General features: G+C 47.0%; 9 protein-coding genes across 9 annotated transcripts; 5 read left to right on the top strand and 4 right to left on the bottom strand.

Annotated features, from left to right (window-relative positions):
- Positions 1–924: 924 nt before the first annotated feature.
- On the bottom strand, positions 925–2813 carry LCP9604111_2339 (HesA/MoeB/ThiF family protein; the record flags this gene model as incomplete). The annotated part of the gene is made up of 4 exons (XM_039069805.1): positions 925–1173; positions 1333–2224; positions 2287–2500; positions 2570–2813. The coding sequence occupies 4 exons, from the start codon at positions 2811–2813 to the stop codon at positions 925–927; spliced, it is 1599 nt and encodes a 532-aa protein (XP_038932466.1).
- Positions 2814–3931: 1118 nt separating this feature from the next.
- Positions 3932–4281, bottom strand: LCP9604111_2338 (uncharacterized protein; the record flags this gene model as incomplete). Its single annotated transcript, XM_039069804.1, has 2 exons — positions 3932–3998; positions 4064–4281. The coding sequence occupies 2 exons, from the start codon at positions 4279–4281 to the stop codon at positions 3932–3934; spliced, it is 285 nt and encodes a 94-aa protein (XP_038932465.1).
- Positions 4282–8031: 3750 nt separating this feature from the next.
- LCP9604111_2337 (uncharacterized protein) lies at positions 8032–8850 on the top strand (the record flags this gene model as incomplete). The annotated part of the gene is made up of 1 exon (XM_039069803.1): positions 8032–8850. One exon carries the CDS (start codon positions 8032–8034, stop codon positions 8848–8850), a length of 819 nt encoding a protein of 272 aa, XP_038932464.1.
- A 1032-nt stretch (positions 8851–9882) lies between these two features.
- Positions 9883–11951, bottom strand: LCP9604111_2336 (uncharacterized protein; the record flags this gene model as incomplete). The annotated part of the gene is made up of 2 exons (XM_039069802.1): positions 9883–11577; positions 11649–11951. 2 exons carry the CDS (start codon positions 11949–11951, stop codon positions 9883–9885), a joined length of 1998 nt encoding a protein of 665 aa, XP_038932463.1.
- Positions 11952–15269: 3318 nt separating this feature from the next.
- On the top strand, positions 15270–17115 carry LCP9604111_2335 (MFS transporter; the record flags this gene model as incomplete). Its single annotated transcript, XM_039069801.1, has 3 exons — positions 15270–16337; positions 16388–16794; positions 16860–17115. 3 exons carry the CDS (start codon positions 15270–15272, stop codon positions 17113–17115), a joined length of 1731 nt encoding a protein of 576 aa, XP_038932462.1.
- Positions 17116–19127: 2012 nt separating this feature from the next.
- LCP9604111_2334 (NCS2 family permease) lies at positions 19128–21003 on the top strand (the record flags this gene model as incomplete). Its single annotated transcript, XM_039069800.1, has 3 exons — positions 19128–19217; positions 19289–20215; positions 20269–21003. The coding sequence occupies 3 exons, from the start codon at positions 19128–19130 to the stop codon at positions 21001–21003; spliced, it is 1752 nt and encodes a 583-aa protein (XP_038932461.1).
- Positions 21004–21780: 777 nt separating this feature from the next.
- Positions 21781–22746, top strand: LCP9604111_2333 (HNH endonuclease signature motif containing protein; the record flags this gene model as incomplete). Its single annotated transcript, XM_039069799.1, has 2 exons — positions 21781–21798; positions 21853–22746. The coding sequence occupies 2 exons, from the start codon at positions 21781–21783 to the stop codon at positions 22744–22746; spliced, it is 912 nt and encodes a 303-aa protein (XP_038932460.1).
- A 925-nt stretch (positions 22747–23671) lies between these two features.
- LCP9604111_2332 (uncharacterized protein) lies at positions 23672–23929 on the top strand (the record flags this gene model as incomplete). Its single annotated transcript, XM_039069798.1, has 1 exon — positions 23672–23929. One exon carries the CDS (start codon positions 23672–23674, stop codon positions 23927–23929), a length of 258 nt encoding a protein of 85 aa, XP_038932459.1.
- Positions 23930–24532: 603 nt separating this feature from the next.
- LCP9604111_2331 (uncharacterized protein) lies at positions 24533–25501 on the bottom strand (the record flags this gene model as incomplete). The annotated part of the gene is made up of 1 exon (XM_039069797.1): positions 24533–25501. One exon carries the CDS (start codon positions 25499–25501, stop codon positions 24533–24535), a length of 969 nt encoding a protein of 322 aa, XP_038932458.1.
- Positions 25502–26455: the final 954 nt, after the last annotated feature.

Here is a 26455-nt window from a genome sequence, read left to right as displayed (position 1 = left end):
TGAATCGCCGAGTGTATTCCTCCCTTTAAGGTTATGTTGCTTCCTCCGATCTTCCGATTTTTCGTACATTATAAGCTTGAAAATGTCCTGAGGTCTGGATAACGGTCTCTATAAGAGATTTTGAAAGGAAGATTGCGCCAAATAATGGATATAATGAAATAGATGACAATGTTCAAAATCAGTGCTGCTCTGTTTCCGATATACAGATGGCGACAGCCTAACAATTCCATCAAAACACTCCACTCACTCCGTCATTCAAGTTACTCCGATCGATTTCTTTGCTCTTGCCTCTGATACTCCGCGGCATTTAGATGAGCGTAAGTACACACATTGTCCGAGCATAAGAACTCTTCCTGGAAAGAAATGATATAAAGACCGAGCGAATTCGGCCGCTGTTTGAAACCTCCCTGCTTCAGTTTCAGATTTACTGCCAAAACCACTGTCTTTGCTGGAAAGCAAGAAGGAGATGGCCCGACAATGATATCCAGCCCAATTTTCGACATTGCCATGATGGCATTCCTCTTCATGGGATTTGCTATTGGCGCTCCCGTTGATCCTCATGAAAGCATCACTTCTCATGATCTCGGCGAGTAAGTAAATAGACCCGGACTTGCCCGTCCTTTTGATTCCTCTTCCTGTTTTAACATTCACGATCCATCGAGGTCCATGCTAACTCTGATCCAAGTCCTAGCCAGCGGAACAACACACACAGTCCCGTCTCAACCCAGGCATTTGACGGTGATCTAACCTAGTATGAGACCGGGGTTGGATCCTGCGGCTGGTCTAATAACGGGGGAGACCACATCTGTGCCGTCTCTCGTGTTTGTCTTTGACCGCGCGAATGTAGACGGCAACCCCAACCACAATGCACTTTGTGGCAGGTTGATCCACATCCAACGGGGTGACAGGGGTATTGATGTCACTCTAGTAGATCGCTGTGAGGGATGTGATGAGTTTGACATCGACGTCAGCCGTGGTGTTTTCCAGACACTCGGTAACCTCGATGAGGGTCGCGTTCGCACTGATTGGTGGTGGATATAGATAGAGCCATGGTGTGGTAATCCTCACAACATCATTGACTGTGAGGCGGGTGGATCCTGGAGGCTGGCTGATGGGTAAAACCAGGACAATATATGAGTTTTGGACAGAGATTCCGCGTGGGAATATAGCGGGCTGGTTGAGTTAGTATTCGGGCCACGAGGAATCCACTTGTTCTTTCCATGATCGGAGTCCTCCGCGGATGTCACCAATGAATCTCTTCCCATGCTGATCTAGTCCTAATTCTTTCATTTTCTTGACGACAATCTGCGAGTCGTTTCCTAGACGGCATACGACATAGATTGGGTTTGTAGACTCGGATGATGCAACCTCGGACGGTAGCCAAGAAGGTACTTGCGCAGCTTGTTGCTCATCATCAGCCTTCTGTAACGCAGTGGGATAACTTGAGGAAAGGATGTTTGAGATAGGAATGTTGATGCTATTCTGCAAACTGCAGATTCCAAACTGAGTTTCGTCTCGGACGTCAATTATGGTGTGGAGCTGTGACGAATCGGAGGTGACGTTCGGGTGTCTTTGATTGTATTCTCGGGCAGAGATACGTTCCTCGGGACCAAGTAGCGAGGGTAAATTTGCGGATCCACAAAAAAATACATAGTCCATTGAACCTGACCTGATTGTATCTAGTGTCACCGTTGGCTCGGCAGAGCACACAGCACAGTTGACCCGGCGAGAACGAAGACGGATTGTGCGGAATAGGGGCGATGAGTAGGCAGAAAAGATATGGAGATACGGGGGATCCCGTGGAGAAGCTGTAGTCGAATTTGAACCTCCATCAACCTCGGGTGCAGTAATAACTTTGATCGCCTCTAGGGCCTGTAGAACGCCCATCGTCCCAACAACCGGCCCTAGAATACCTCCATCTGCACAACTGACCACACTATCAGCCGGTGGCGGTTTCGGGAACACACATCGATAGCATGGCCCTCCAGTCTTGTCGCCCGGTGGTCGGGGCGGGTTATTCAACACCATCAGCTGGCCCTCGGTGCGCAGAGCGGACGCAGAGACCAATGGTTTTCCAAGAAGCACTGCAGTGTCCGAGATCAGATAACGCGTCGCCGGGTTATCTGTGCAATCGAGAATAAGGTCATAGTCCTTGAATATCGTAGGTGCTTCCTCAGGTGTGAGATGTGTGCGATGGGCAATATACGTGGGATGAGGATTCAGTCTGGTGAATGCCACAAGAAGTCGTCAGCGCCGAGCTCAGTACTCCTATCCGGATCCACTCACTCTCGTAAAGACTCAATCGCACTATCGACCTTGTACTTTCCCACATTCTTCGTTCGGTGTAGCACTTGGCGATGGAGGTTCGACACCTCGACTGTATCCCCATCGATGAGTCCAATGGTGCCAACACCAGCACCAGCGAGATACTGTGCAGCTGGACATCCCAGACCCCCAGCTCCAACGAGCAGAACTTTGGCCGATCGGAGTTTAAGTTGACCTGTGGTTAATTGAAATCGCCATCAGTCCTACTGCTCAAACCAACCGCCAAAACGTAGCCGTATCTTACCTTTCAAGCCAACTTGCGAAACAATCATTTGTCGCCCGTATCGCTTATATTCTTCCTGAAGCAATGGCCATCGTCTTTCTTCGCCATTCTGGTCCTCCTCATGCTGGGTTTCTGCAATCGTTGCGGTCTCCGATCGCGCTGCTTGTTCGGCGTTTGCAAGGTCGCGTTTGAGCCCAGCAAGTTGTGCTTCTGCCACAATAATCTGGGCGCGCAAAGAAGCGCATACTTGGTCGGGAGATCCCATCGAGATTGTTAGCATCAACGCGTGCGAGAAAGAAATTGACGCGTGGGAAGGAAATCTCAAAGTTCCCCGCGGTATTTATTGTGGGGCTACCTGCGATGATGTCTTTTGTAGACCTCGAGAGGTATAAGAGCCTATATTGTATTCTTACGTCAAAATCCCCGTCAAATTATCGTATGAAATGTACATATTGGGTCCGAATTTATCCCAATAAGTGCGGGAGATGTATGGATTGTATCATCTAGCTCATCCTCATGCATAATTTGAACATTTCGCAAGTGCTCCACATAAAAACACCCCTAAATGTTTACAACATACAAGCCAATATCAAAAAAATAAAGAACTGGAGCCCCAACGGCCAGTTTTTTGATATGTAAAAGGATGCTATTCTAGGTTTTTGTACATAATATGGACTAGGTGATGAGCGAGTCAGTTGTTGGAAAGCCCTGCGTAAGAGAACATTTCTATTCACCCAAGCCCATCGGGCTAAGAATATATATATTAAAGCAATAAAAACATGATCAGCTATGCGGTCCTCCGACTATACATTGAGAGTCGTAGCTTGCATCAAGGCAAATTATCGAGTCGGGGAATAAGCGACAAAGAAGGAAACGAGAGAGTCAATAGCAATGGAAGTCACAGACAAAACCAAAGACGAGTGCTTCTGCCAAAGGATCCTCAGTAAAAGCCACTCCTCACAGGTTGAGATCGAGAGGTTGTATTCAATACACCGGTGGTAGTTCGGTCGTTTCATTTATATCCCCTGAAGTACCTTCCACTGTGATCGGAAAGCGTCGATCTGATAATAGCAGTTATCCATCTCCGCTTGATACGACAACGTCATATCACACAAATTCAATGCATAGCCACCACAAGACATCATATGTCGAATTATGCCCCAGAATGATGCACCAGTCCTGCATCATCGAGGGTCTTGTGTCATCATTTGATCCATCGGAGGGAGCAGTTTACCCTCATGAGCGATACCTGCGAGGACTTGGCACAGATTCATGTTCTCATATGTGTTTTGGTCCATGTCCCAATTTACCTTTACCTAAATTGGAGAAAGGCCTTCAATACATCTGTCCAAGGATAGAGAAGAGGAGCACTGCTGAGCCAACTTAAGATGGTTGGGTCTTGGTCTGGTCTTTGTCGGCATCCTGCTGTCGTATATGGTAGCCTTGTTTTCTGAGGAGGCGAAAAACTCAAGGGCTTTTTCCCAGGACTCCATATAGGAAATCTATGAAACATACCCCAAGATTGTCCAGTACCGATCGAATTTGTCGTCCAGCTTGTTCCTCCAAGACATTAGCTGGGGACGAGGATGAAAAATGTTGTCCAGCGGGATATCGAGCTCCAACATCGCGTTTAGTTCACCGCGGTATCTCCTTGTGCGGTGGAAGTTATGCAGATCACTGCTCATGGTGTACTCCTCAATATCCTTAGACACCTGAAGTAGATGCCATGCCATGATGTGTGTAATTCGCAAAGAAGCATCCTCTGACTCCTCGGGGAGTTGCGGCCAAACTTGGTAAGGATCTTCGATACAGGATAGTTCTTTGCCACCCTTGATGAGATGATTTATGTCCAATTTTAGCGAGATAGTCTGATTATGCGGTGCTCTGATCCATGCCTTAATAAAAGGCCAGGAAAAAGCGAATTGCCTGAGGTCGTGTTTATGCTGCAGTCCAAGATACACGGCAAGCTCTGCCTCATCATGAATCACGTACGAAATTTTTGAAGTTACCAAGGTCATCGAACGTGGGATAATTCATGGCAATTGCTTCAATTGGCCACGGTGACTTTTCTCTTCTATGTTAGCTGTTGCCGCGTGGGAAGAGTTTCTATTTTACCGTACCACCAATATTCACAGGGTTTGGATATTGAGATGAAATCCCCTTGGGACATGTGTCTACATAGTCCAGGAGATGATCCTCTTCCTGCTTCTCGGGGTGAATATGTGGTTCTCTGACAGCAGCGACTCCTCTCACCTTAAGTGAAACCTTCTTAGATGTTAGGTCTTGAGCGGGCGACTCGGGTCATTTTCTCTTTCCCTTCTCATCGGTTGGATGAACACCAGACGGGCCTGCTTCTGAACTCATAATTTCATCTCAAGGATCTGACACGATCGGACAAATAATGGTGATAGTCTGTGGAAAATATCTAGAGAAGTAAAGGGTCTCACATATGAGAATGGGTGTCATTGGGAAAAGTCAAGTTCTGTACAAGTTGCAGGTGCACATTGCAACTGCAGGAATGACGGAGAGGGCGATAGTAGTTTTTTGCAAGTGAAACCAACTCGAACGTATTATTGATTACTATTGATGCTTAACTCTTAAGTAGTTTATGTTTTTCGCATTTGAGCATCATCCATGCCATTCTCTCGTAACTGAACTGCCAATAGGCATCCCATTCAGTACCAGCCCCATCACGTAGACACAAACAAGCAAAACAGCGTTGAACAGCCCATCCCAACAGCTCAAATTTAACAGAACACACAGGTCGTCCACCACCGAGTTGAATGGAAATTGGTATAGCGAGAGCACAGAGTGTGTGATGAACTAATCACTCGTCGTTTCATAGGCCTCCTTTTCAGCTTTCCGTCTTAACATTCGTCGGTATGCAAAGAGTGCCAAGATTCCCATCACAACGAGGAAAACGATGCAGAAGACAAGGACTACCCCGCGATTCCTGTTCGCCCAGTTGCCCTTGTGGCCGCTTCTTTCGACAATCGAATGGAGAGAGAGGGATGCGGACTTGGTGTGATGGACTATTTTGGTTGGTGCCATAGTGTCGGTGGTAAGTTAGAAGTGGATTTCTGTTTTACATATCAGTTCCTGGTCAGACAATGGACCCATCGGCTGCCTCATTCAATGAACAGTCCACAATTGAAGCATGTATTCTTACTAGATATTGCGGCTTTGTGGCGATATCAATCGATGACTGACTATAGAGGACAGATTCAGCAACGGTTCACACCTCGTTGTATCAGAACTACATCAATGGAATGACCAAGGAGAGCTGAGGAAAGAAACGACCAAATAATATCAATAGCACGGGGGAGAAACCTACTGTCACACGAATGACAAAACTTCTGAAGACGAAGTGAGACCACAGTGGAATTCAGACTGCAATAGAAAGCTCGACGATTACTCCAGCAGATGACAGTGATCTTGTCGGGAGAATCCTGAGACAAGTGATCAGGCTCACCGGGATGATTTTCGATCATTAGAGGAACCTCCGGCAAGCGACGGACAAGGATCATTGCCAATCAATGATGCGAGTGCCCTGGTACCTACCTTTCATTGTGCTTAAATGACCTTCAAGTTAAGACAGGCTCCCGGTTTGATTGGATCCCTGTCGATTCTTTACCGTGGCTTTTGCAATTAGCAGAGTTAAGATGCCAGAAGGGAAGATCCGTAGAGCTCCGATGTCGAGGTACAAGCTTATACTACATCTATAGTCTCATGCTGAGCTGCAAGATCAATGTACTTAGACCAATTGCTATTTACAGATCTTGCGCATGTAAGGAGCTCGCATGCAAGTTTTCAAGTATGCTGAAAAATAACCACATGTGGCAGAGCAATAGCTACTCACAAAATAGCAAGTCTGGACACCCCCTGGGCCTTACCGGCACCGCTGCGTCACCTTTCAATCATACTCTACTCTCGGCTCGTCGGGTGCCTGATGACAACCGGACTAGGGAGAAAGGGGCCACGATGTCTATCATACGTATACATGAAGAAAATCAAATACTTGGCCTTCTAGTCGACTGCATGATTCTCGTCCCCAAGCTTGAGAGTAATGGTAATCAAGTATCGTTTCCAGCGATGACTTTGTGAGCATCATACCTTTGAAACTGTGTTTTGACGTCATATGCGGTAGCAAAAACCATCTGGGATATTTATTGACAACTTTCAATGTTAGTATGATCTTTAATTCATCTCCGGGGAAATTGCGGGAAAACTTTACACAAACATGTTGCTGTTGATTCGAACGTCCGAGTAATACCTCAGGCATTTGAGTCTTAGCTCGGAGCCTTCATCGAAGGGAAACATCTCATCCACTTATGGGTAAGTGATTTCAATTTTGATTCAATACTGTCATGAACATTGCTATATTGTATGCTTTTATACACCGAGAATATTTTGAAATGGTCTACCGTAGGACCCTAATAATACGCTCTATATCGATCGTCTATTTGCTGCTACTAGAACGGATTTGGATCATAATTTCCGAGGAGAAGCCCTATGGAGTTAAGTAAGTGGAAATTACTTAAACTTAGACATACTAGACCCTTGGCACCAAGCATTATCGGTCCGTGACTCTTGGCGACTGGGTGCGTTTTTCTTTTCTCTATTCATGATGCCCCGGGCCGTGAATGACCCAATATAGCGACAAACTCCTTATGTGTGGCCTTACAGATATGACCATTCATTATATTTGTCTTTTTCTACAATACAGCAGACAAACTGATAGTTTACAGTCTGAATTTTTCGCATGTTCTTCACCTCGTATTCGGCACATAGGGCACCAATCACCATTTTCCACGGACAAGATGGCTGCCCGCCGAGACTCTAGTCGCAGAATGTGAACAGAAATAGCTAAAAGCATTTGGATTTAGACTATGATTCTGACAGGCATGGTAGGAAGTACCAGCACAGGACTACTGTACCCCGTATTCTCGGGAATGGTCAGCCACCAAGTGTCAGATAAATATTTAGTCTCATGGTGTAGTATTCACGCTATATACCCGTTGTATGAAGGTCGTTAGTATAACTCGAGGTTAGAACGGTTTCAACCTGTTACTGTTATATTATGGCTTCCTGAGAAAGTAATTAGTTTGGTTCTTCTACGGCGCACGCGACTCATCCATACTCTTCCGGTCCGGCCTCCGATCCTGGAGATGCGCTAGAGACCGTGTTAATATGCATTGACTCCTCAGTCTTCACCCGTCTATTTCCCTCCTTAGTATAGATCGGCTGCTGCAGTCATCTCAGGGTCCAAAACCGGGGACTTTCACTGGATGCAGGGGTGGGCTAGAACTCCACGGACGAGGCTCATTTAAATACGAGGTTTATTCTTTTCAAATTCAAAGCAACCAGGGTCTATATATTACTGCTATGTTCCCCCTCCCGGACTTTTACCAGCTAGAAATTTAACCTCAACGAAATTCATTCCTTTCCTTAAATTCACTCTTCAAAAGACCCACGTCGCCGTCATGATACCATTATATGCACTTTTCCTAATTCCCCTGGTGAATGGATGGACCTTCCGCTACACCAACGCGACCAATGCCACTGAAATAGCCCGCGGCCAAGATTCACAGAACTGCACAAATTCCCCTATTGGTAAAGAAAAGCTTTTTACCTGGGATCCCGAGGGATCTGGCCTATGTGTCTCGATATACCGCGACCTCAAGTGTGACTCCAGGGCGGGATATGCATGCGAAATATGGAGAAAGAATGCCAGTGAAGCATTTGCGGCTTTTGATGTCCTGCCTGAGACGGAGATTGATGCCAAACACCAAACATCTACACTCGCGGTATCGACGTCTACATCCGCTACGACATCCGCATCTGCATCCATATCCACACCTTCATCTGTGTCTTCAGAATTGGTATCCGCAATCCCCACCGGGTCCACCGCAGTGTCTACAGCCAATTCTGACAGCGGCTTCTCTGATTCATCGCTCTCCGGTGGTGCTATTGCAGGCATCGTGGTTGGCGTCGTAGCTGCGGTTGCTATTATAGTCGCTTTCGTTGTCATTCTCATCAGAAAAAGGAACAAAAAGAACACCGCGGTTGCCAACCAGCATGGTGGTTATGAGCCCCATGAGGCGGATGCTACTGGATCATCGATAAGTGGTACTACCGCGGTTGTGGAGAAAGCAGCAGACTCGGCCGTGCGCCCATTCAGGCCTCCCCCTGGGTCCAAGATTATTGAGTTGGTTGGAGATGAAGGAAGTGCTGAACTGGGCAGCAGCCCCATAAGTGAGATGGATGGAAACAATATCAAGAAAGGTTTCAACCGGTTCTAATGTCTCATGAGCGGATATGTTGCTTTATTTTAGCTGATGTTGTTGCTTGTGTCGAGATGTGTTTGATCTAGTTCTGTTAGCAGGAAGCTTGTATTTGGGTCTTTTTCCCTTCATTGCCACTTGGTGTTGATATTGATATCCGGCCCCATCAAAAGAGGAAAGCATCATTCTCTCTCCCCTTCTTCTCGTCAATTCCTTCTGCACTACGCTCAGCAATCATGAAACGACTACGTCCACTATAATTATTTCTTCACTTATCCGCACTTCTCGCTTGTTCTTCCATTAGACTTGAAAGGTTCCCCTTCTCTTAAATCTCTCTACTCCTGCTAGTGTACAAATAACCTGCCTTCCACAAGATGAAATTGCATATATGAGAGACGAGCTGACTAGCAACCTGGTACACAGAGATCTCTCTTCGTGAAGTACCATGAGCGCGCCACGTGATTTTGTCATTGTTATGACTTCCATCTCCGAGTTTGAAGGCACATTCACCTGTCGGTACCTTCCTATTTAGGCAGTGTAGTTGGGATTCCAGATTTTGATGACCAAGTAATCATGTGTATAAAAGCAGCAATCAATTTCTATTCTTGGTAATTACCCCATGGTTTTCTCCTCTCTAGCATCCTACTACTCCCAGTGACAACTCTGGTCTCACGCCAGTTTTGCAGACAGGGCTGTCAGTGCTCCTACTTTCCCAGTTTCAGAGTCTCCTCTTCAATAGGTACTCTTCAGCCTTTTTAGTAAGCATTCACAGTTGCCCAAGTAAATAGTAAGCATAGGACATGAGTTTCGGCCGCCTATATATTGTAGCTAGGAGAATGGATAGATGCAAAGGAACAGCCTTAGCTGTATTAGGTATCTTTGGAGCTTGGAGTGACGTGTCATGAAAAATATAATCTATTAACTAGTGCTCTGGTATATATGATAAAAAAAAGACATAAAAACATGAAGTCTTTCATATAATGTCTCACCAAGCCAAGCTCAGATTGGGAGTCCTGAGAATGCCATTCTTGATCAGCTACAGCATACATTTCAATAATACAGCCTTTGCTTCACTGAACCAGCAGGAACATCTTGTGCCACGGTGGTTAACGCAAGACATCCAACGTCAGTTTCAGGCTGAACATCTCCAAGCCATAGTTTTGTGTCTCGCGTATTCTTGGACCATTCATCTGAAGACCATGTTGAAGATCCAACAATTCCTTCGATCTTATTTTGCAATAGGACAACAGAGATCGATCCTAGAAGATCGGGAGCGATCGTTATGAGGTGGAGATAGGCGCCCACCAGTGCAAAGCAGAAGATAACCACTGAAGAAACTATGAGAACGGCGAGCCAGGGACGGTCACATTTGACGATATTTTGCAGATGGGTGTTTTTGGCCATGAATTTGACGGGGGTATTCTTGATTTGGCTTCCTTTCTGTGTGATTTTCGTCATGTTAACAGAGCCCGTGAATGCCGAGGGGCTGACTCCGAGATAGAGCATGGAATTGAAGATCTGTGATAAACGCGTTCCAAAGACTTTCGGGGTTGTGGTCTTAGGCGACATGAGATTCTCGCCGAAGAAGTCCACGACGGGGTTATAAGGGTCGATAAAATATCCAATCAAGGGCTGTAGACCGCCATTCTGCTCGACATAGGGATACAGGGTAGTGAGGATATCCAACAATCCGTAGTTATAGCTTTTCGGTAGCTCGGGATCACCTGGCAAATTGAGATCGAAGACAGTCCAGTTTTTGTGGAAATGTGATTCATCCACCGACCGGCGAACGGAGGACAGGTTGCAAGTGTTTGTAGACTGAATTCCGCCTGAGCTCTCGCATGTCACGTTGGAATCGACATAGGTCGTCGTAATGTCGCATATGGCTCGTGTTATGGGGGATCTATCATCGATAGCACCTGCGTAACCGCGATCCCATGATTCCCATACCAGTTTACGGGCATTCCGAGTCCTTGTCATTGATGCGTTGAGTGAGTACGAACATGGCTCCGAGATGGCAATCATAAACTGGTATCCACCCCATGCGCTCGTCCAGCTACAATCGTCGCCATTACCGGGGGATGGAGCACTTGACCCGGTGAAATTGGTGAAATTCAAAGTGTGGATTGTGTCGAAGACAGGACAGGACACGGATAGATACGAGCCTGAGAGGGTAAATGATGTGTTGCCGGAGCCTGGTAAGCCAATCACCGGCATGCCGACAAGAGACGCGTACGTCAAGTTGTCGTTTTGGGGTGCATTCATCCAACCCGTACTGTTTGTCTCGAGATTCTCAATCACAGGAGGGCGGATGTTACCCCAGAGATCTTGGTTGCGGGTCGCAAGTATCCTACCCGCAGCCAAGGAGGCAGTCATGGGGTTAGCGACCGATGTTATGGCTTCCGTTGCCATTTGGTGGTAGCCGTACTGGTACGGAGTAAAAGTGCTTAAAGTGGTCAACTCGACCGGATTACCTGGGTAACTCGGGACAATTGAAATCACCCGGAGAGATGCTTGACTGCCCAGCGGAGACAGGCACCATAGTAGAATAGTAAAGACGGCGACAAAGTTTACCGCGCGCAGCCTGATCTGGGTGAGAATGGCTCCTGTGATATTCTGGCTGCCGAGACATTGCTCTACTAGCCCGATCGTCGCTCCTCCAGTGGTCTGGATGCGCCACGATGCAATACTTTTGATGCTGCTACCGGCAATAGCGGCGAAAAGGACTGGGAATACAGTGGGTGCCTTTGGGAGGAAATGCGGTGTCAGCTAGATTTGACGATCTTGAGGACGAGCGTAGGATTGGGGCAACTAACATATTGAGAGACTTCAAATAGTTTGGAGCCCATGGAGTCCGGGCCCGCCGGTTTTCCATCGATACAAGAAACCCATATACCGAACACCGTGAAGAGCAAGGCGACAATGGCAAGAGTCAAGTCCCATAATAGACGAGAAATTCTATCCAACTGAGAGACCTTGAGGGGTTGGGGTTGGGGTCGATATTTCTGGTCGTCGATCTCAGGGAGTTCGATTGCCGTATAAGATTGGAATTCTGATGTTCTCGAGTAATTTTCCTCGCCTGGTAAAGCTCCGTAGGGGGCGCTTTTCGATTGCCTCATCTCGGGGAGTTTGAGGGGGTTCTCAAGTCAAAAATCTCCTAGCAGCGATATGGCGGGGAGTTATTAATTTATGCGTTACGGGTTACAGAGTACACAGCCCCTCATGCAGGAGAAATAAGTGTTTGTTTTTAAAGCGGGCGTGAAGGATCTAGACTCTCGTGAGCGCAAAGCAATATTAGACGATTCGCAAATGGGCTCCGGAATCCTGTCTGAGTCATGCGAGGCTAAAATTGCCATTTGGCCATGATTGCCATTTACTGATCCTTCAGCGCTTAAATGTAGTTGATTGGGTATGAGCCTCATAACCAGCCCCTAAAACCGGGGCCTCAACTCGTCGATCCATTCAGCCCTTGTCACACAGTACAGTTACCCGGGCCTTGGCGCAAGGGAAATCAGGTATCGAGCATGACACTAGACAGGGGCTAACTGGATTTGTACAATATCACAATATGATGAGGGACAAGATCTCACTCTGTTCGTCAAAGCACGTACAGTAGAATTCAAGAACACCCAGGGTGGTTAGTCATCCAACTTGGCAGCGAAATTTACCCTGAATGTATCGCAACTTCTCATCGCAAACGCCTCCCTGCTCTCATCCGCTTTGCGTTCTAGGATGGATCTATCTCTGTTCTGCCAAAGTAACCTTCTTTATACACAAGAGTCATTGTCAAAATATCAGCCTGGGGGATACCATCCAGTCAACCTCGGAGATACATTTGAAAATGATCGTTAGAAGATACATCACAAGTTAGGATAGGGTGGCTTTTCCACAGTATGGCTTGCGAAAGACAGAGAGTCGGTTTATCCTGTAGCCGTCTTATGTGCCTCCCTGACAAGGTGGGATGATGGTATTACCGCCCCCATCCAGGTATGGGGCGGTAAGATGGGGCTAGCAACTGTATTCATTTCTAGCTAATCTCACGCCAGCCGAAATCAATGGGTCTCCTTGAAAATCATGACCGCAAATTCGTCGATATCGCGAGAGCTACACATTTTGAAATTTCTAGAGAGGCAATGTCGGAAAGGGCTTTCTGCAAACTATATTGTTCAGCTGCTTGATGCCTTTATACATATAGGCCCTAACGGGACCCACCAATGTCTTGTTTTTGAATTACTTGGCCTTCAGTTGGTAAGGTTCTCTCGGACTACCATCAGGCTCACGATAAACTCGACCCGGAAACTGTGCTCTGAATTTCTACGCAGCTTCCAAAAGCTATCAAATTCATTCACAGTGCCGGTATATGCCATCGAGGTAAGGGAGCTTTCTATAGTTGGCCTTTTTACTCATATACTATTAGATATCAGTAGTCAGAATATTGCATTTAGTTGTATTCATAAATTGAGCCGCTAAAACGTGTTAATAGCACACCTCTAGGTAATGAATTGCCGGCCCAACTGATCAAGGCAGCAGAATGGACTGAGTGGATAGACGAGGACGATGAAGATATTCGGCTCCTCAATTTCGGCGAGAGTTCTTATCAAGGATAGGAACAGAAGCTGGCCTAGCCGGCTTCATTGAGGGTACCCGAGACGATATTCACTGACCACTTTGATTATCGCGTCGACTTATAGCGCATAGGTTGCATGGTAAGTTAACATATCATTTCTTTGAAGGAAATATACTTACCGCGAATTGTAGATTTATTCCTTCTTCTTCACGACTTGGCCATTCTGGTATCTTGGCGAGGACGAAATTTTAATTTACCAGATGATTGGCTTCGTGGAGAAGTTGGTGGCTGAATGGAAGTCTAAGTGGGAATCAATGCTGAGGAATTCTAGACATAATCTGGAGCTAGAAGATGGTAAGTAAATTGATCCATATACAGAACTGTTGCTAATTTTGTTCGAAGATTACGGAACCTCGAAGCTTGAACGGGAGTTTGCTGGTTTACCCGATCCAACACTCAAACCTCTACTCCATATAATCCAAGGATTAATGCGATTTTTACCCTCTAGTCGTCTTATTGCAGAAGAGGCACTTGATTTGCTGGGTAATGTTCAAGATTGATGAACAAATCAAGCAAATAGATTTAATGTGACGTGCCAGGTCTTGCGAAGATAGAAGAGTGCATTCAATATAGAATAACTTGGAGAGAAAGAAGCCGCAAGTTGCAAAGTGGGAAGCTGCCTATTGATAGCTGCCCCTTTGCAAACATTGAATATCTCGCGTAGTTAACTAGCCAATAATCTCATGAAACAAACAGCAGATACTCGCCGATCCGTCAAGTCATAGGATAGACAATCATGCAGCTTCGTACTCAACTGTATATGATGCATCACATTTTTAGGGCAGTTCCAAGGGTAGATAGGCTTGCTTGGTGAGAGCTTGAAAAGAACAGGCAAGCTCCGCCCCACTCTAACCCTAGTGGAACTGAAAATCATTTCATCAGACATAAACCAGTTTCTTCTTATGCTATACGGAGTATAAGTTTTGTATTCGTTGTGTTTCTATTATAATTTCTTTTTCCAGCCCACATGTATTTGGAAGAAATTGTCCCTGCCTTGGGAGATAGCTGTTTCCTCTGCGATTCTTTTTTTAGAATTAAGGGTTCAGAGACTTGAACGAAAGCCGGGGTACGGAGTATCGGTACTACATGTAGTTGAAATAGCTGCCATGACAATTTCGAAACCGTCATCGCCATATTTATGTCAACCTGAAGCATTGATTGTCAACCCCCTTCATTCTATATTGTCGCTATCTAAGGCCCCGAGTTTACTCAAATCCTTTCATACCCGAAGATATATCCACACACATTCAAAGCTCGGACACTCGCAATGATCGCACAAAGCCCACAAATGTGAATGACCAGATACTACTCTGTACAAATGGGCACCTTTATTGTTGACTTCTTGGTGATGCTATACTTTAAGATCTGTACTAGTAGTAGGGTCGCTGTCGGTGGTTTCCCCGACCCTTCACTGACTCTCAGACTCTCCCAGTCTACTGCTAATAGTCCCGTCGGTATACAGTGGCTATTATGATACCCCATCTTGGATCTTGTTCCTAAGTGCCGAATAGACTTCCGATGTCTAGATCGTACCGTGGTTCGCGACCGGGGCTCGGAGCATATTGCCGTGTTGGGACTGATAGTACACCGCTCTGCAAACTGCCGTCGCACTTTGGACGGATCAACCGGGGAAGCTACACTCGATGACGCCGTCTGTTACCATCAAAGTGATGAAAATGGCCGTCCGATCCCTGGGAACCAGATGTTCCAAATCTTTAGCTTGGTCGATTCCCATATATATTATGCTCATTTCCTAGATAAAATTCGTCTCTAAAATCCAATTGCATTTTGTATCCTTCAGCATTTCAGCATGTCTCATCGGAGTCACAGCCCACATGATTCTATCAGTAGTGGAAGTGATGACCTCAGTACCATCCCGACGATTGATGATCGCCGTCTGTCGGAAGCTGGGCCCATGCCCTCAGGAGGCCTCACTCATCGCCAAAGCAATCCCAACGAAGTCGAGCTAGAGCGAATCAATACTTATCGACTCCAACAACGCTCAACTGTTGGCTCCGGCATAGGAATCACACCGCGTGACCAGTGGCTCCCCCTCGGAGCTGGGAAGCCTCATCCTCCATCACTCCCAGACCCGGAACAATACGTCGTCGAATTCAACGATGCAGACGATCCTATGCACCCCCAGAACTGGTCCCTCGCAAGCAAAATCGGTATATCAGTGACCCTAGCATATACAACATTCGTTTCGTCTTTCGCCAGTGCCATCTTCTCCTCCACGGTCGGACATGTCAGTGCTCACTTTCACATCAGCACGGAAGTCGCTGTGCTCGGTGTGACGCTATACGTTCTGGGATTTGCTTCGGGCCCAACGGTATGGGCACCGGCAAGTGAGCTCATCGGGAGACGATGGCCGATCTGCGTTGGTATGTTCGGGTACTCCATTTTCTCCATTGCGGCAGCGACCAGCAAGGACGTCCAGACTTTGATGATATCGCGATTCTTTGCTGGCTTTTTCTCTGCTAGCCCGATCGCTATTGTTCCGGCCGTGTACGCCGATATTTGGAATAACCAGACGCGTGGTGTCGCTATTGCTATGTTCGCCATGGCTGTGTTCGTGGGACCATTCGCGTCTCCATTCACTGGTGGCTTCATCACCATGTCTTATCTGGGATGGCGGTGGACGATGTACATCTCCTCCTTCATGGGATGGCTGGCCACTGGTCTTTGTCTTCTTTTCTTGAAAGAGACCTATGCACCCGCTGTCCTTGTGGAGAAAGCCGTCATCCTGCGACGGCAGACACACAATTGGGGAATCCGCGCGAGACAAGAAGAGATCGAGCTCGATTGGGGCGATCTGATCACGAACAATTTCAGTCGGCCATTCCGCATGCTTTTCACCGAGCCAATTGTTTTTCTGGTAAGTTGTGCGTGAATCTCTCAAGCCAGTCCAAACTAACCTTACCTCAGATCTCTCTCTGGATGAGCTTTGTATATGGCCTGATGTACGCGCTTCTCGGTGCGTACCCCGTTGTATTCCAAGGAATCCACGGAATGAATCTCGGTGTTGGAAGTCTTCCATTCATCGGATTGATTATTGGCGAGTTTCTAGCTGGGGCCTATCTCCTTTATGATCAGAGGGCATATACCAAAAAGTTGGCTGCCAACAATGACATGCCCATTCCGGAATGGAGACTTCCTCCTGCCATCCTTGGAGGTATTTGCTTTTGTATCGGGCTCTTCTGGTATGGCTGGACTGGATGGACAAAGTCAATCCATTGGATGGCTCCCACAGCCAGCGGAATCATGACTGGATTCGGCATTTATGTCATCTTCCTGCAATGCTTCAATTACTTGATTGACTCATATTTGACATTGTAAGCATGCTGGTTTTTTACTTTTTTTTTTTTTTTCGTGGAACAATGTACTGACTATGAAATAGTGCCGCATCTGTCTTTGCTGCGAATACTATCATTCGATCGGCGGTGGGAGCTGCATTCCCCCTGTTCTCGAAGCAGATGTTCATCAACTTGGGTGTGCAGTGGGCCGGCACACTTCTTGGGTGTCTGGCACTCATCATGATCCCGATTCCCTTGCTATTCATCAAATATGGACCTGCGTTGCGCAAGAGATCTAAGTTCGCTCCAGTCTTCGAGCGTCCTCTTCCATCAAGGTCGGAGAAAACAGAGTCTGTTTAGGCGCGACCTTTACGTTTGCATTTTCATACATAAAATTTCCCTGTTGCTAATAATGAAATCCATAGAATTTTAAAAATTGTAACCTTCAATTATTGAAGTGTCTCATGTGGGTCACTCCTTTGAATGGATGAAGTACTCCGTAGAAGGCCGGCCATAGGTTGCAATCCTGTGGGTTTGGTTGCATTGACCAAAGGAAAGTCGACAATTTCTCTGGATTGTCTACGCAAAATTCAGGCCGCAGTCTTTCATCCAAATAAACTGTGATATGGTCACTCTCACTCTGAACGAAGTTGAACATGAGAGGTCTCAAACCTCCGTTTAATTCGGTAGATATACACCCAGGCCAAAGAGTATTTCATTTGTGGCAAAGTGGAATAACTTGGCATACGTCAGTTGAGAATAGTAATCCAGAAAGTGTGGAGTAAGGAGACAATGTACCAAGTCCAAAGACCAGATATCGATTTTGACTCTAGGCCAAGTGACGGGATCAGAGGAATTGGGGCCATTTGGACGGCCATTGAGCGTCTTAGCCTTGGGAGTTTTATGTCTAAAAATAAATCCAGTACCTCCACCTAAATCATAAATCTTGAGAATCAATGCTGGAAGGTCGGCATCGTCTAGCAGGCCACGGGGGCTTTGAAACACCATCAGATACTCAGGAGCACTTGTCAGTCCAAGTCCAGGGAGCCAACAGACATGGCAGCATTCGGGAGGCGTGAATAGATTAAGAATCACGTCACACTCCACAGAGGATAGTATATTGGCAAGGTTGAAAAGATTGCGTGGTTCCATTTCCCAGTGGGTTGATACCGATGGTGGAACATGATGCATTGGACGATAGCCCTCGGCACGGTATGTTTCAACTTGTAAACGTCGTGCATCTTCTTTAGGCGGCGCATAATGGATGGCAAAGATGCTGCGATAGCTCTATGTAAGAGACTGCTCGAATAAATCCTAGTTGAGGCGACTTCATGATTACTTCCAGCACGTGCCCTGTGCGATAGCAACGGTGACGACGCGTGGATACTACGCGAAGATAATCTGTCTGCTGTGCACTGTCTATACGCCGTGCGCCGTCCTCCGCATGTATCCAAGAGATCAGCACGAGATATCCAGAAGAATTGACTTTCTGGTGCCTCGTGGTTCACGTGGCGGAGCGGATCGGTTTAGTCTGACGCAACCCCTTGTTTCTCCTGGCAGAGCACATCCGTGCCAGCAAATGCCAATCTGTATCCCGTACCGAGATGTAAATCAGATGGATGAAGGCTTATTCGTGCCAGACCGAACGCATCCGATATCTGCGGGTGAGATTCCGTGATGGCCCACGATCGGATATGGCCGCCGGATATCCCACAGCCAAGAGACTGGGGATATTGGATGGATGGTCCTTATTAAGGTCATCGGCTTCCTCCGTTATCGAGAACCCTGCATCTTTCCAAGTAACACGACACACAGAAAATCGATAAGATAGACAGCTCACGAGGGCTGAGCGCGCCGGCGTCTTGGCATTGCGGGCGTCTTGGCATTGCAGGAATGTTCATGTGCAACATTTGTGAAAGCACATGGAGATCGTTTTTGGATGTTCCAAGGGTTGATTCGGACATGTTGGATTTGCAGGGACTTGAAATAATGTCCGGACCCTTTTTTTCATCACCTGGTTGTCGAGTTCTTCGTTCACAGACAACCTTCGAAGGGTTGAACAAAACCCTGTCGGCAACGGTATAGCCAATGAGGACGGCCAGACGGCAGGTTACGGGTGAAACACGACCCCACCAAGGCATAAACCCCGGAGATAACTGTATTTGGAGGCGAAACTAATTTTTTTTGCTGACTTCTTATCAGCAGCTTGTGGTTGGCCAAGAGAGCACATTGAGATTTGCCCTATTTCTCCCTTGGACCCTATATCCTGCACACCTCCACTGCGGGAACATCTTTAAATACTGCGTCTTAAAGACGACAGCATCCCCGGAATTCGCTGTCTCCACCACACACGATCGTGATACTCTTTCACAATGGGCTTCGCTAACTGGGTTCACAAAACCAACGTGCGAGTTGCTCGCAGTCCCGTGGGGACATGGTTTCGTCTGGAGGGCTCTGGCCATGTAAGTGATACCGCATTCTATGTGATCGGCGATCGCAGTAATATTGAATGTGATATTAAACCATGCCTCAGCCTAGAGAAAGGAAGGGTAGTTACTTCTTCACTGAAATCCGCGCCGGCCTCGCCACATTTTTCGCCATGGCATACATCATCTCCGTCAACAGCAATATCACCTCTCTGACCGGTGGAACCTGCGTCTGCCCCGAGGAAGACATGAAAGATTTCTGCGCAACTAATGTCGAGTACGCTCTGTGCACGCAAGAAGTCAATCGCGACCTCATCACCGCCACCGCCGCCATCGCCTGTCTCTCGACTTTCTGCATGGGTTTCTTCGCCAACCTGCCTATTGCGCTCGCGCCTGGAATGGGTCTGAACGCTTACTTCGCTTACACCGTTGTTGGAGTCCGTGGTAGCGGCATGGTCCCGTACTCGACTGCCCTTCTCGCCGTCTTCGTGGAAGGATGGGTATTCTTGGGCTTGACGTTGATCGGTATGCGCCAGTGGCTGGCGCGCGCCCTGCCAAAGTCTATCAAACTCGCGACCGGTGTCGGCATCGGACTCTACCTCGCATTGATCGGTCTGACCTACAGTGCTGGTATTGGAATGGTTCAGGGTGGCACTGACACTCCCATTGAGTTGGCTGGATGTGCGGACTTCCCCGCCAATTACGACCCCGATACGGGCTTGTGTCTGAGCAGCACTAAGATGCGCAGTCCTACTATGTGGGTTGGCATCTTCTGCGGCGGTATTATGACGGTCATGCTCATGATGTACCGCATCAAGGGTGCTGTCATTATGGGTATCTTGTTGGTTTCTATCATCTCGTGGCCTCGCACTACGCCCGTCACTTACTTCCCCTACACTGAGCTCGGAACCAGCAGGTTTGATTTCTTCAAGCAAGTTGTCACTTTCCATCCTATCAAACGTATTCTTGTCGCTCAGGACTGGAACTTGGCCGGCAAGGGTGGCAAGTTTGGACTGGCTTTCATCACATTCTTGGTATGTCGCAAGCTCTATATACACGCAGAGGTTGAAGACTAACATCTCGGCAGTATGTCGATATTCTGGACACCACAGGAACAATGTACTCCATGGCCCGATTCGCTGGCGCAATCAACGAGGAGACCCAAGACTTCGAGGGCAGCGCCATTGCCTACATGGTCGACGCTATTTCCATCTCCATCGGATCCCTTCTCGGCAGTCCCCCCGTCACAGCATTCGTCGAGTCCGGCGCCGGTATTTCCGAGGGCGGCAAAACAGGTCTGACATCATGCGTCACCGGCATTGCGTTCTTCATCGCTATATTCTTCGCTCCGATTTTCGCTTCCATTCCACCTTGGGCCACGGGTTGTACGCTCGTGATTGTCGGTGCGATGATGGCCCAGTCTGCCGCCGATATCAACTGGCGCTACTACGGTGATGCGATCCCCGCCTTCCTCACCATCGCTATCATGCCGTTCACATACAGCATTGCCTACGGTCTGATCGCCGGTATCACCAGCTACATCACCCTGAACGGCATTGCCTGGTGTCTTGAGAAAGTCACCTTTGGTCGCATTGTCCCGCCTAACAAGGAAGAGTCCGATCCTTGGTCCTGGAAGCTCCAGGGTGGCTTCCTTCCACCCTGGGTTAACCGTGCCGTTCATGGAAAGAAGGACTTCTGGAAACCGGATGAGGAGTATGCGGCGCAGCGGGTTACTCCCGGTGAGGCTGTGTCTTTCTCTTCCGCGTCGGAGGAACGGGTGGCACTTGAGAAAGGTCATGAACCTACTGCTAAAGCAGCCTAAATATTTCGAGGATGAAGGAAGCCAGTTGCACTGTGGTTGGTTATATTTTTAATTCGCACGGCATTATACCAGATATGTTCATTTTGTATACCTTTTTCTATGTATTTATTGACTTCCTATCTACACCTGCTGTCTTTCGGTGGTGTTCTACATGCCACAAAATGAATGTATTGCTTAATACCACCCAAAGTCTTTCGTATGTGCAGTCGAGATTTACCATCCATATTGAAGACTTACCCCGAAAGGATCAGCGGCGCACCTGTAACCATGCATTAGCTGGAAAAACTCGCGAAATGACTGAGTTCCATCTCCATCACTTTCTCCTTTCGAGAACAAATTTTCATAGAGTTGGGGTATAAAACGGCCCTCGGGCATTCACCAATATACTAAGCGTATAGAGTAGGAGAAGTTGACGTTCATAATTATCGAAAAGAAAAGTTCAAAGCCTAGATAATATACCAGGCCTTGACAAGTGCTGCAGCACCTCGCAGAACCAAATTTAGTGCTAAGCGAGAGTTTGAAGTTTGCTTTGTTTGCATTGTTTGCAAAGGTCAACCATATAAGCAGGCCGCTTCCCACTTTGCAACTTGCTTCTTCTCTCTCTCTCTCTAAGTTATTTTGAATTGATGCACTCTTCTATCTTTGTAAGACCTGGCACGTCACAGCCATCGCGATCTCAGAAGAGAATTCACTGCTCAAGGGACGACTATAAATCATCAGCATTAGCACAACAAGATTGACCTGTCCTAATTAGATTAGACCACTGTGCCAATAGTGATGTCATCATCCCAGACGGTAAGTCCGCTTATGCCTTCTAGGTAGTCTTTTTGATACTCATAACCAAGCCAGAGGCTGGATCGAAAGTTGAACAGCTACGTACTACTTGAACCTACAGACAAAACAAAGGACTTCCTCGGTGACTTCCTCGAGATCCTTCCTCCTGGCGGAAAAGAAAATCTGGAGGTGGACATTTTAGAGTGTTCAAACGATGAGAAGCTTCGGCAACTAGTCCAAAGCATTAAAACCGGCTTATTGATTCCATTGAAAGAACAGGGTGGTAAAATACCCACTGAGGTCACTCTGTCTCCGCATTCTGGCGTTGAAGATTCAATTGAGGATCTTAGCTCTCAGTCGCAACTCTGGAACCGCTGTTTAGAAAGAGATGGTAATAAATGTCTTGCAACGGGGCTGTATAGTCACGCTCACGCCTATCCACGGAACGCAGTAACGACCTATCTTGAAGCGGCCTATATTATTCCATTTGCACTCGGATCTTTTCAAGCCAATCACCGACACAGAAATACAGCGATTTGGGTTAACCTAAGGCGCTACTTCCCAGTTCTTCGCAATATGTGCTTTACCTCGGAACAGATCAATTCGGAGAATAATATCATGATGCTAGATAACGACATTCATAAGGAATTCGGTCATTTCAGACTTATTTTCGAGGAAACTGGAACTCCTCAACGATATCGAATTAAGACCTTTCCGGATACCGTTATAAAGACAAGCCGTCTCTTACCTGAAAATCGGATTATTAATTTCGGAGTTCATAACGGAAGTTGGGAACTTCCAGATCCTAGACTTCTCCAAATCCACGCTTCCATTGGAAACTTTCTACATGTGAGTGGCCAGGCAGAGGTAATCGATAAGATCCTCGGAGATTTTGAAGACTGTGATGAACTTGCCCCGAGTAGAAGCACCAACGTGGAAGACCTTGCAATGACCAGCCTCGCCTACTAGATGGGAGGAGTCTTGTGTCTCTTCTCTTTGTTTTTCTTGCCACCGAGGACAGAGCATTCTACAATTTAGCACAAGGGTGATGGATCTTAAGGGCATTATACTCATATATATACAACCGTCACATTTCCTGGCCCATTCAAGGTCACCCTCAAGGTTTCCCAAAGATACCGCTGCGTTAGGTCGCGCAACACCAGGGCTTTCCATGGCTGCTGGGAGCTGCTTGCTGGTAATGTAGCTCTTCTCGACAATTATCCCAGCTTCCTTGTTCCCTTTTACAGCCTTGATATATGGCTTTCTCTCGCGGGTTTCCGTGATATATATAGTTGGTTCGGGTATGACGATATTCTGAAGTATTTGATAGTTAGAGATAATCAACAAAACCAACATGATTCACAAATATGGAATCAGCCTGTATTTATTCATCCTGGCGCTCTTAGAATCCAGAGCGGACCGTCCATATAATTACGTAGGTCGCATATGAAACTAGCCTGCCCACATAGTTAAGTGTGTAGCAAGGATACTTGAGCGACGTCACGTCAATTGTCCAAGCAGAAGCCAGAGATTATCCATATATTTGAAAGCAACTATACTCTCGATAAAAAAGTGGTTATTTGTACAGGAGGAGGTCTCTTATCAGGTACTGGTAATCATGGCCACATCCGGGGTAATCATCCGCCGGGCAAACATCCTGGATGACAAAGCAATGAAAATGGCCAAGCACTAACTAGCGATGCTGTTTCATAGTGTGATACGGAGAGGATCGCATGGTTTCTATTAGGTTGGGTGAGCCAACGACTAAGTACGATCTAGTACAGGAGTTGGGAGTACCCAAGTGTGTCACTGAGAGGCACTGTCGATGGGAAGCAGTATCTTGGACTAAAGACTATCGACCAGATGCTCCAGGAGCGGATTAGCGGTGTTCGATATGGTGTTGTACCTCAACATCAGATTTGGGCTTGGAGTCGCCCTGCCGGAGGTTATCACCTTTATCCCCGAAGGAAACATTTGCTTCTGGCGAGGTTTGGGTGGATCGATGATGGTCATGGATCTAGATCGCCGCATGACTATTGGTTATGCCATGAACAAAATGGGACCAGGGGCCATGGGCAACGCCAACGCCAAGGCTTACATCGACGCGATTTATGAAATCATGGCGGATAAGAAGCGGTCTGTGTCCTTGTGATGTATGAATGCTTGCACAAATTGAACGCCCTTGGACATAATTTCAGATGTGAATACAGAAAGACCTTGAGACCCTGAACGATGAGGCCAAATATGGTCGGGCTAAATTGATCAGTAATTCTCATCTAATATGAAGATTCCGGTGAGTGGGCAGACATGATAATAGGTAGGTGTTAAATAGTCAGAAATGGAGTGTTGAGAAAGTTGAGAAATTGAGATCACTGTATTTATTTTTTAAAAAAAGTGCAGTAATTTAGTATGAGTAGTAAAATACCATATTAAATACCATGTTGATCTATACGCTAGTAAATCCACTGTGGAAGTGGGTGAATCTTTCTAGGGTAGACTGTTGTACTTCGACCTCGAGAAGCTCAACGTGATACTAGCTCGGATCGTTAAGGAAAATGTACGTACTAGATCCCTGATAAATGGGATAGATTATAGGTCAATAGTGGTACAGTCCTTTGTAGAGCTATCTCAAAGAATACACGGAAAATCGAAGAAGAATATGGGGGAAGATGGGCAGGGAGCCCGATAGCAGACCATAACAGAATAGAGGCATCTGGGGACGATGGGCAGTGAGCCGAGAGCAAACTAGAACATATCAGAATAAGATTCTAGTGATTTCGAGGAAATCATTGACGTTGAGAAGGAGATCATGTTCTCCTGGTCCTGGAAGTCGGTCGTAAACAGCGACAAATGGAAGACATAAGGGGGCCCCGACAACATTGTTGCGCCGGACGTAGACCTCCTGCGCTGAGTATGCCTGCTGGGTGGGAGTCGGTTGGTTGGTAAGTGGAGGGATATTGACGAGCTGCGCGCGGAGTGAATCAAGATATGCTCGAGTGAGTGGGGATGGGGCACCGGGGGGGGCTAGCTGCCATTTTTCAAACGTGACTTCAGTCGCCTTAATCGAGATAAGAATGACAATGCGCACCAGACCCTGGGAAATTATGAACCATCTCTTAGCGTCTTCGCGGAGCCGAGGGAGAGATTCAGAAACTCCTGTCTCGATGACAAAGGTCGGCCATGACCCACTTGGAAGCCCATTGGGGCAGCGAATTGGTGGTAGGAATGCGTGATCTCCCTGTTTACCTACACCGACAGTAGGCTTGTATGTAGCTGTTCCAGTCCAGATCATCTCTGACCACCTTAGTCCCATTGCAGTAAGCTTCATGTCGATTGCTCGACCGAGTTGGTTTGTCACTGCATCATGGCGTTCTGACGGAACCACTTTAATCAGCCCTGTCGTCCCCTCCCATTGGAAACGATACTCAATGCCCCCCAGACTAGTCTGATGCTCTTCGTCGAGCTTTTTGATTGTTAGGGCCGATAGATTGAGGACAACGATGAACTGGTTTCCATCTCCCTTCTCTTGTAGAGACTTTAGTAACTGCTTAGCTTCAAGCCGTAGGCCCTTGAAGCGTGAAAAGTTCCGTATGATACAGTCCGTGGGAAGAGCAGACATGAGGGAAGTGAAGGACATGCTTGTCTCGGTCTTGCCTTTATCTGTCTGGGGTGGGAGAACGAAATCAGAATCATCGTGATCACTAACGACGGATGGCAGAGTCATGATGATGCAGCCAAACGGGAATGGTTCGTGTGACGTGATTGGATGAGACTTTCTGAGGTTGGGACAGGGGAAGGCGGAGTTATTTCCCGTCCTTCCGCCCCCAAATTACCTAATTTCCAATACCGCCTTCCTGATCTAGTACCACTCATAATTCTGCTACATTTCTGCCACATTTTATCTTTTCTGCCATGTATTCTGCCTACTTCTGGTTTACATAGTAAAAGATATACCTCTATGCTTACAGAAAAGTGCTTATCCTAGCTGATTCAATACTGTAAATCTTCTACTTAGAGAACCTCGCTGTCGCCATCCTCTAGAAAAGTGACTTGATATTGTTAAGGGTTCATATACAAATTGTAGGTACCTGCTGTACCCCATATTCTGCAAGTCAAATATTCGCCAGTTAAAAACGAGGGAGAACGAGCGGTATTACAAATTAGGAGGGCGGTGTAGTTAACTGGGAAGGCGGTAGCAGAATGGGTGCATTTCGCTGTCAAAATTCAGGCATGAGGGGTCCCATTAACAATCCCGAATTTCTACAAGTCAACTTCAGACGCTTGCATTAAACCAAACAAAATAAACTCAAATAAAACAAGACAAAGTTGGGTATCGTCCGCAAACTCCTGCTACCGTTCGCGTAATTCATGAAGCGGCGTCAATTCCGAAGATTCAAATCTTGGCATTGTTAGCATAAGAATATACAGAGAAGATTTATATACTCACCAACGCAAGAGGAATGCGGTGAGGAACCCGACCATTATGCAACAGCATAGCCACGGCCTTCTGTAGAGTAGCCTATAGCTTGCGGTAGGCCTCACGAATGTGCTGCTCAATGGGAGTACGCCCCTGGGTCGAATAGACCGGTCTCGCGCTTCCGCTTCTTGAGGTTCTTACCGGCCTCGGCCCCCCCGCGACGGTGCTTCTCGTTATCTTTATACTCCTTGACTTTAAGCG

The sequence above is a fragment of the Penicillium roqueforti genome (genome assembly GCF_015533775.1).
Source record: "Penicillium roqueforti strain LCP96 04111 chromosome Unknown scaffold_02, whole genome shotgun sequence".
In the NCBI taxonomy this organism is placed as follows: domain Eukaryota; kingdom Fungi; phylum Ascomycota; class Eurotiomycetes; order Eurotiales; family Aspergillaceae; genus Penicillium; species Penicillium roqueforti.
Note: the sequence above shows the minus strand (reverse complement) of the source record. Positions and strands in the feature narration are given on the sequence as shown.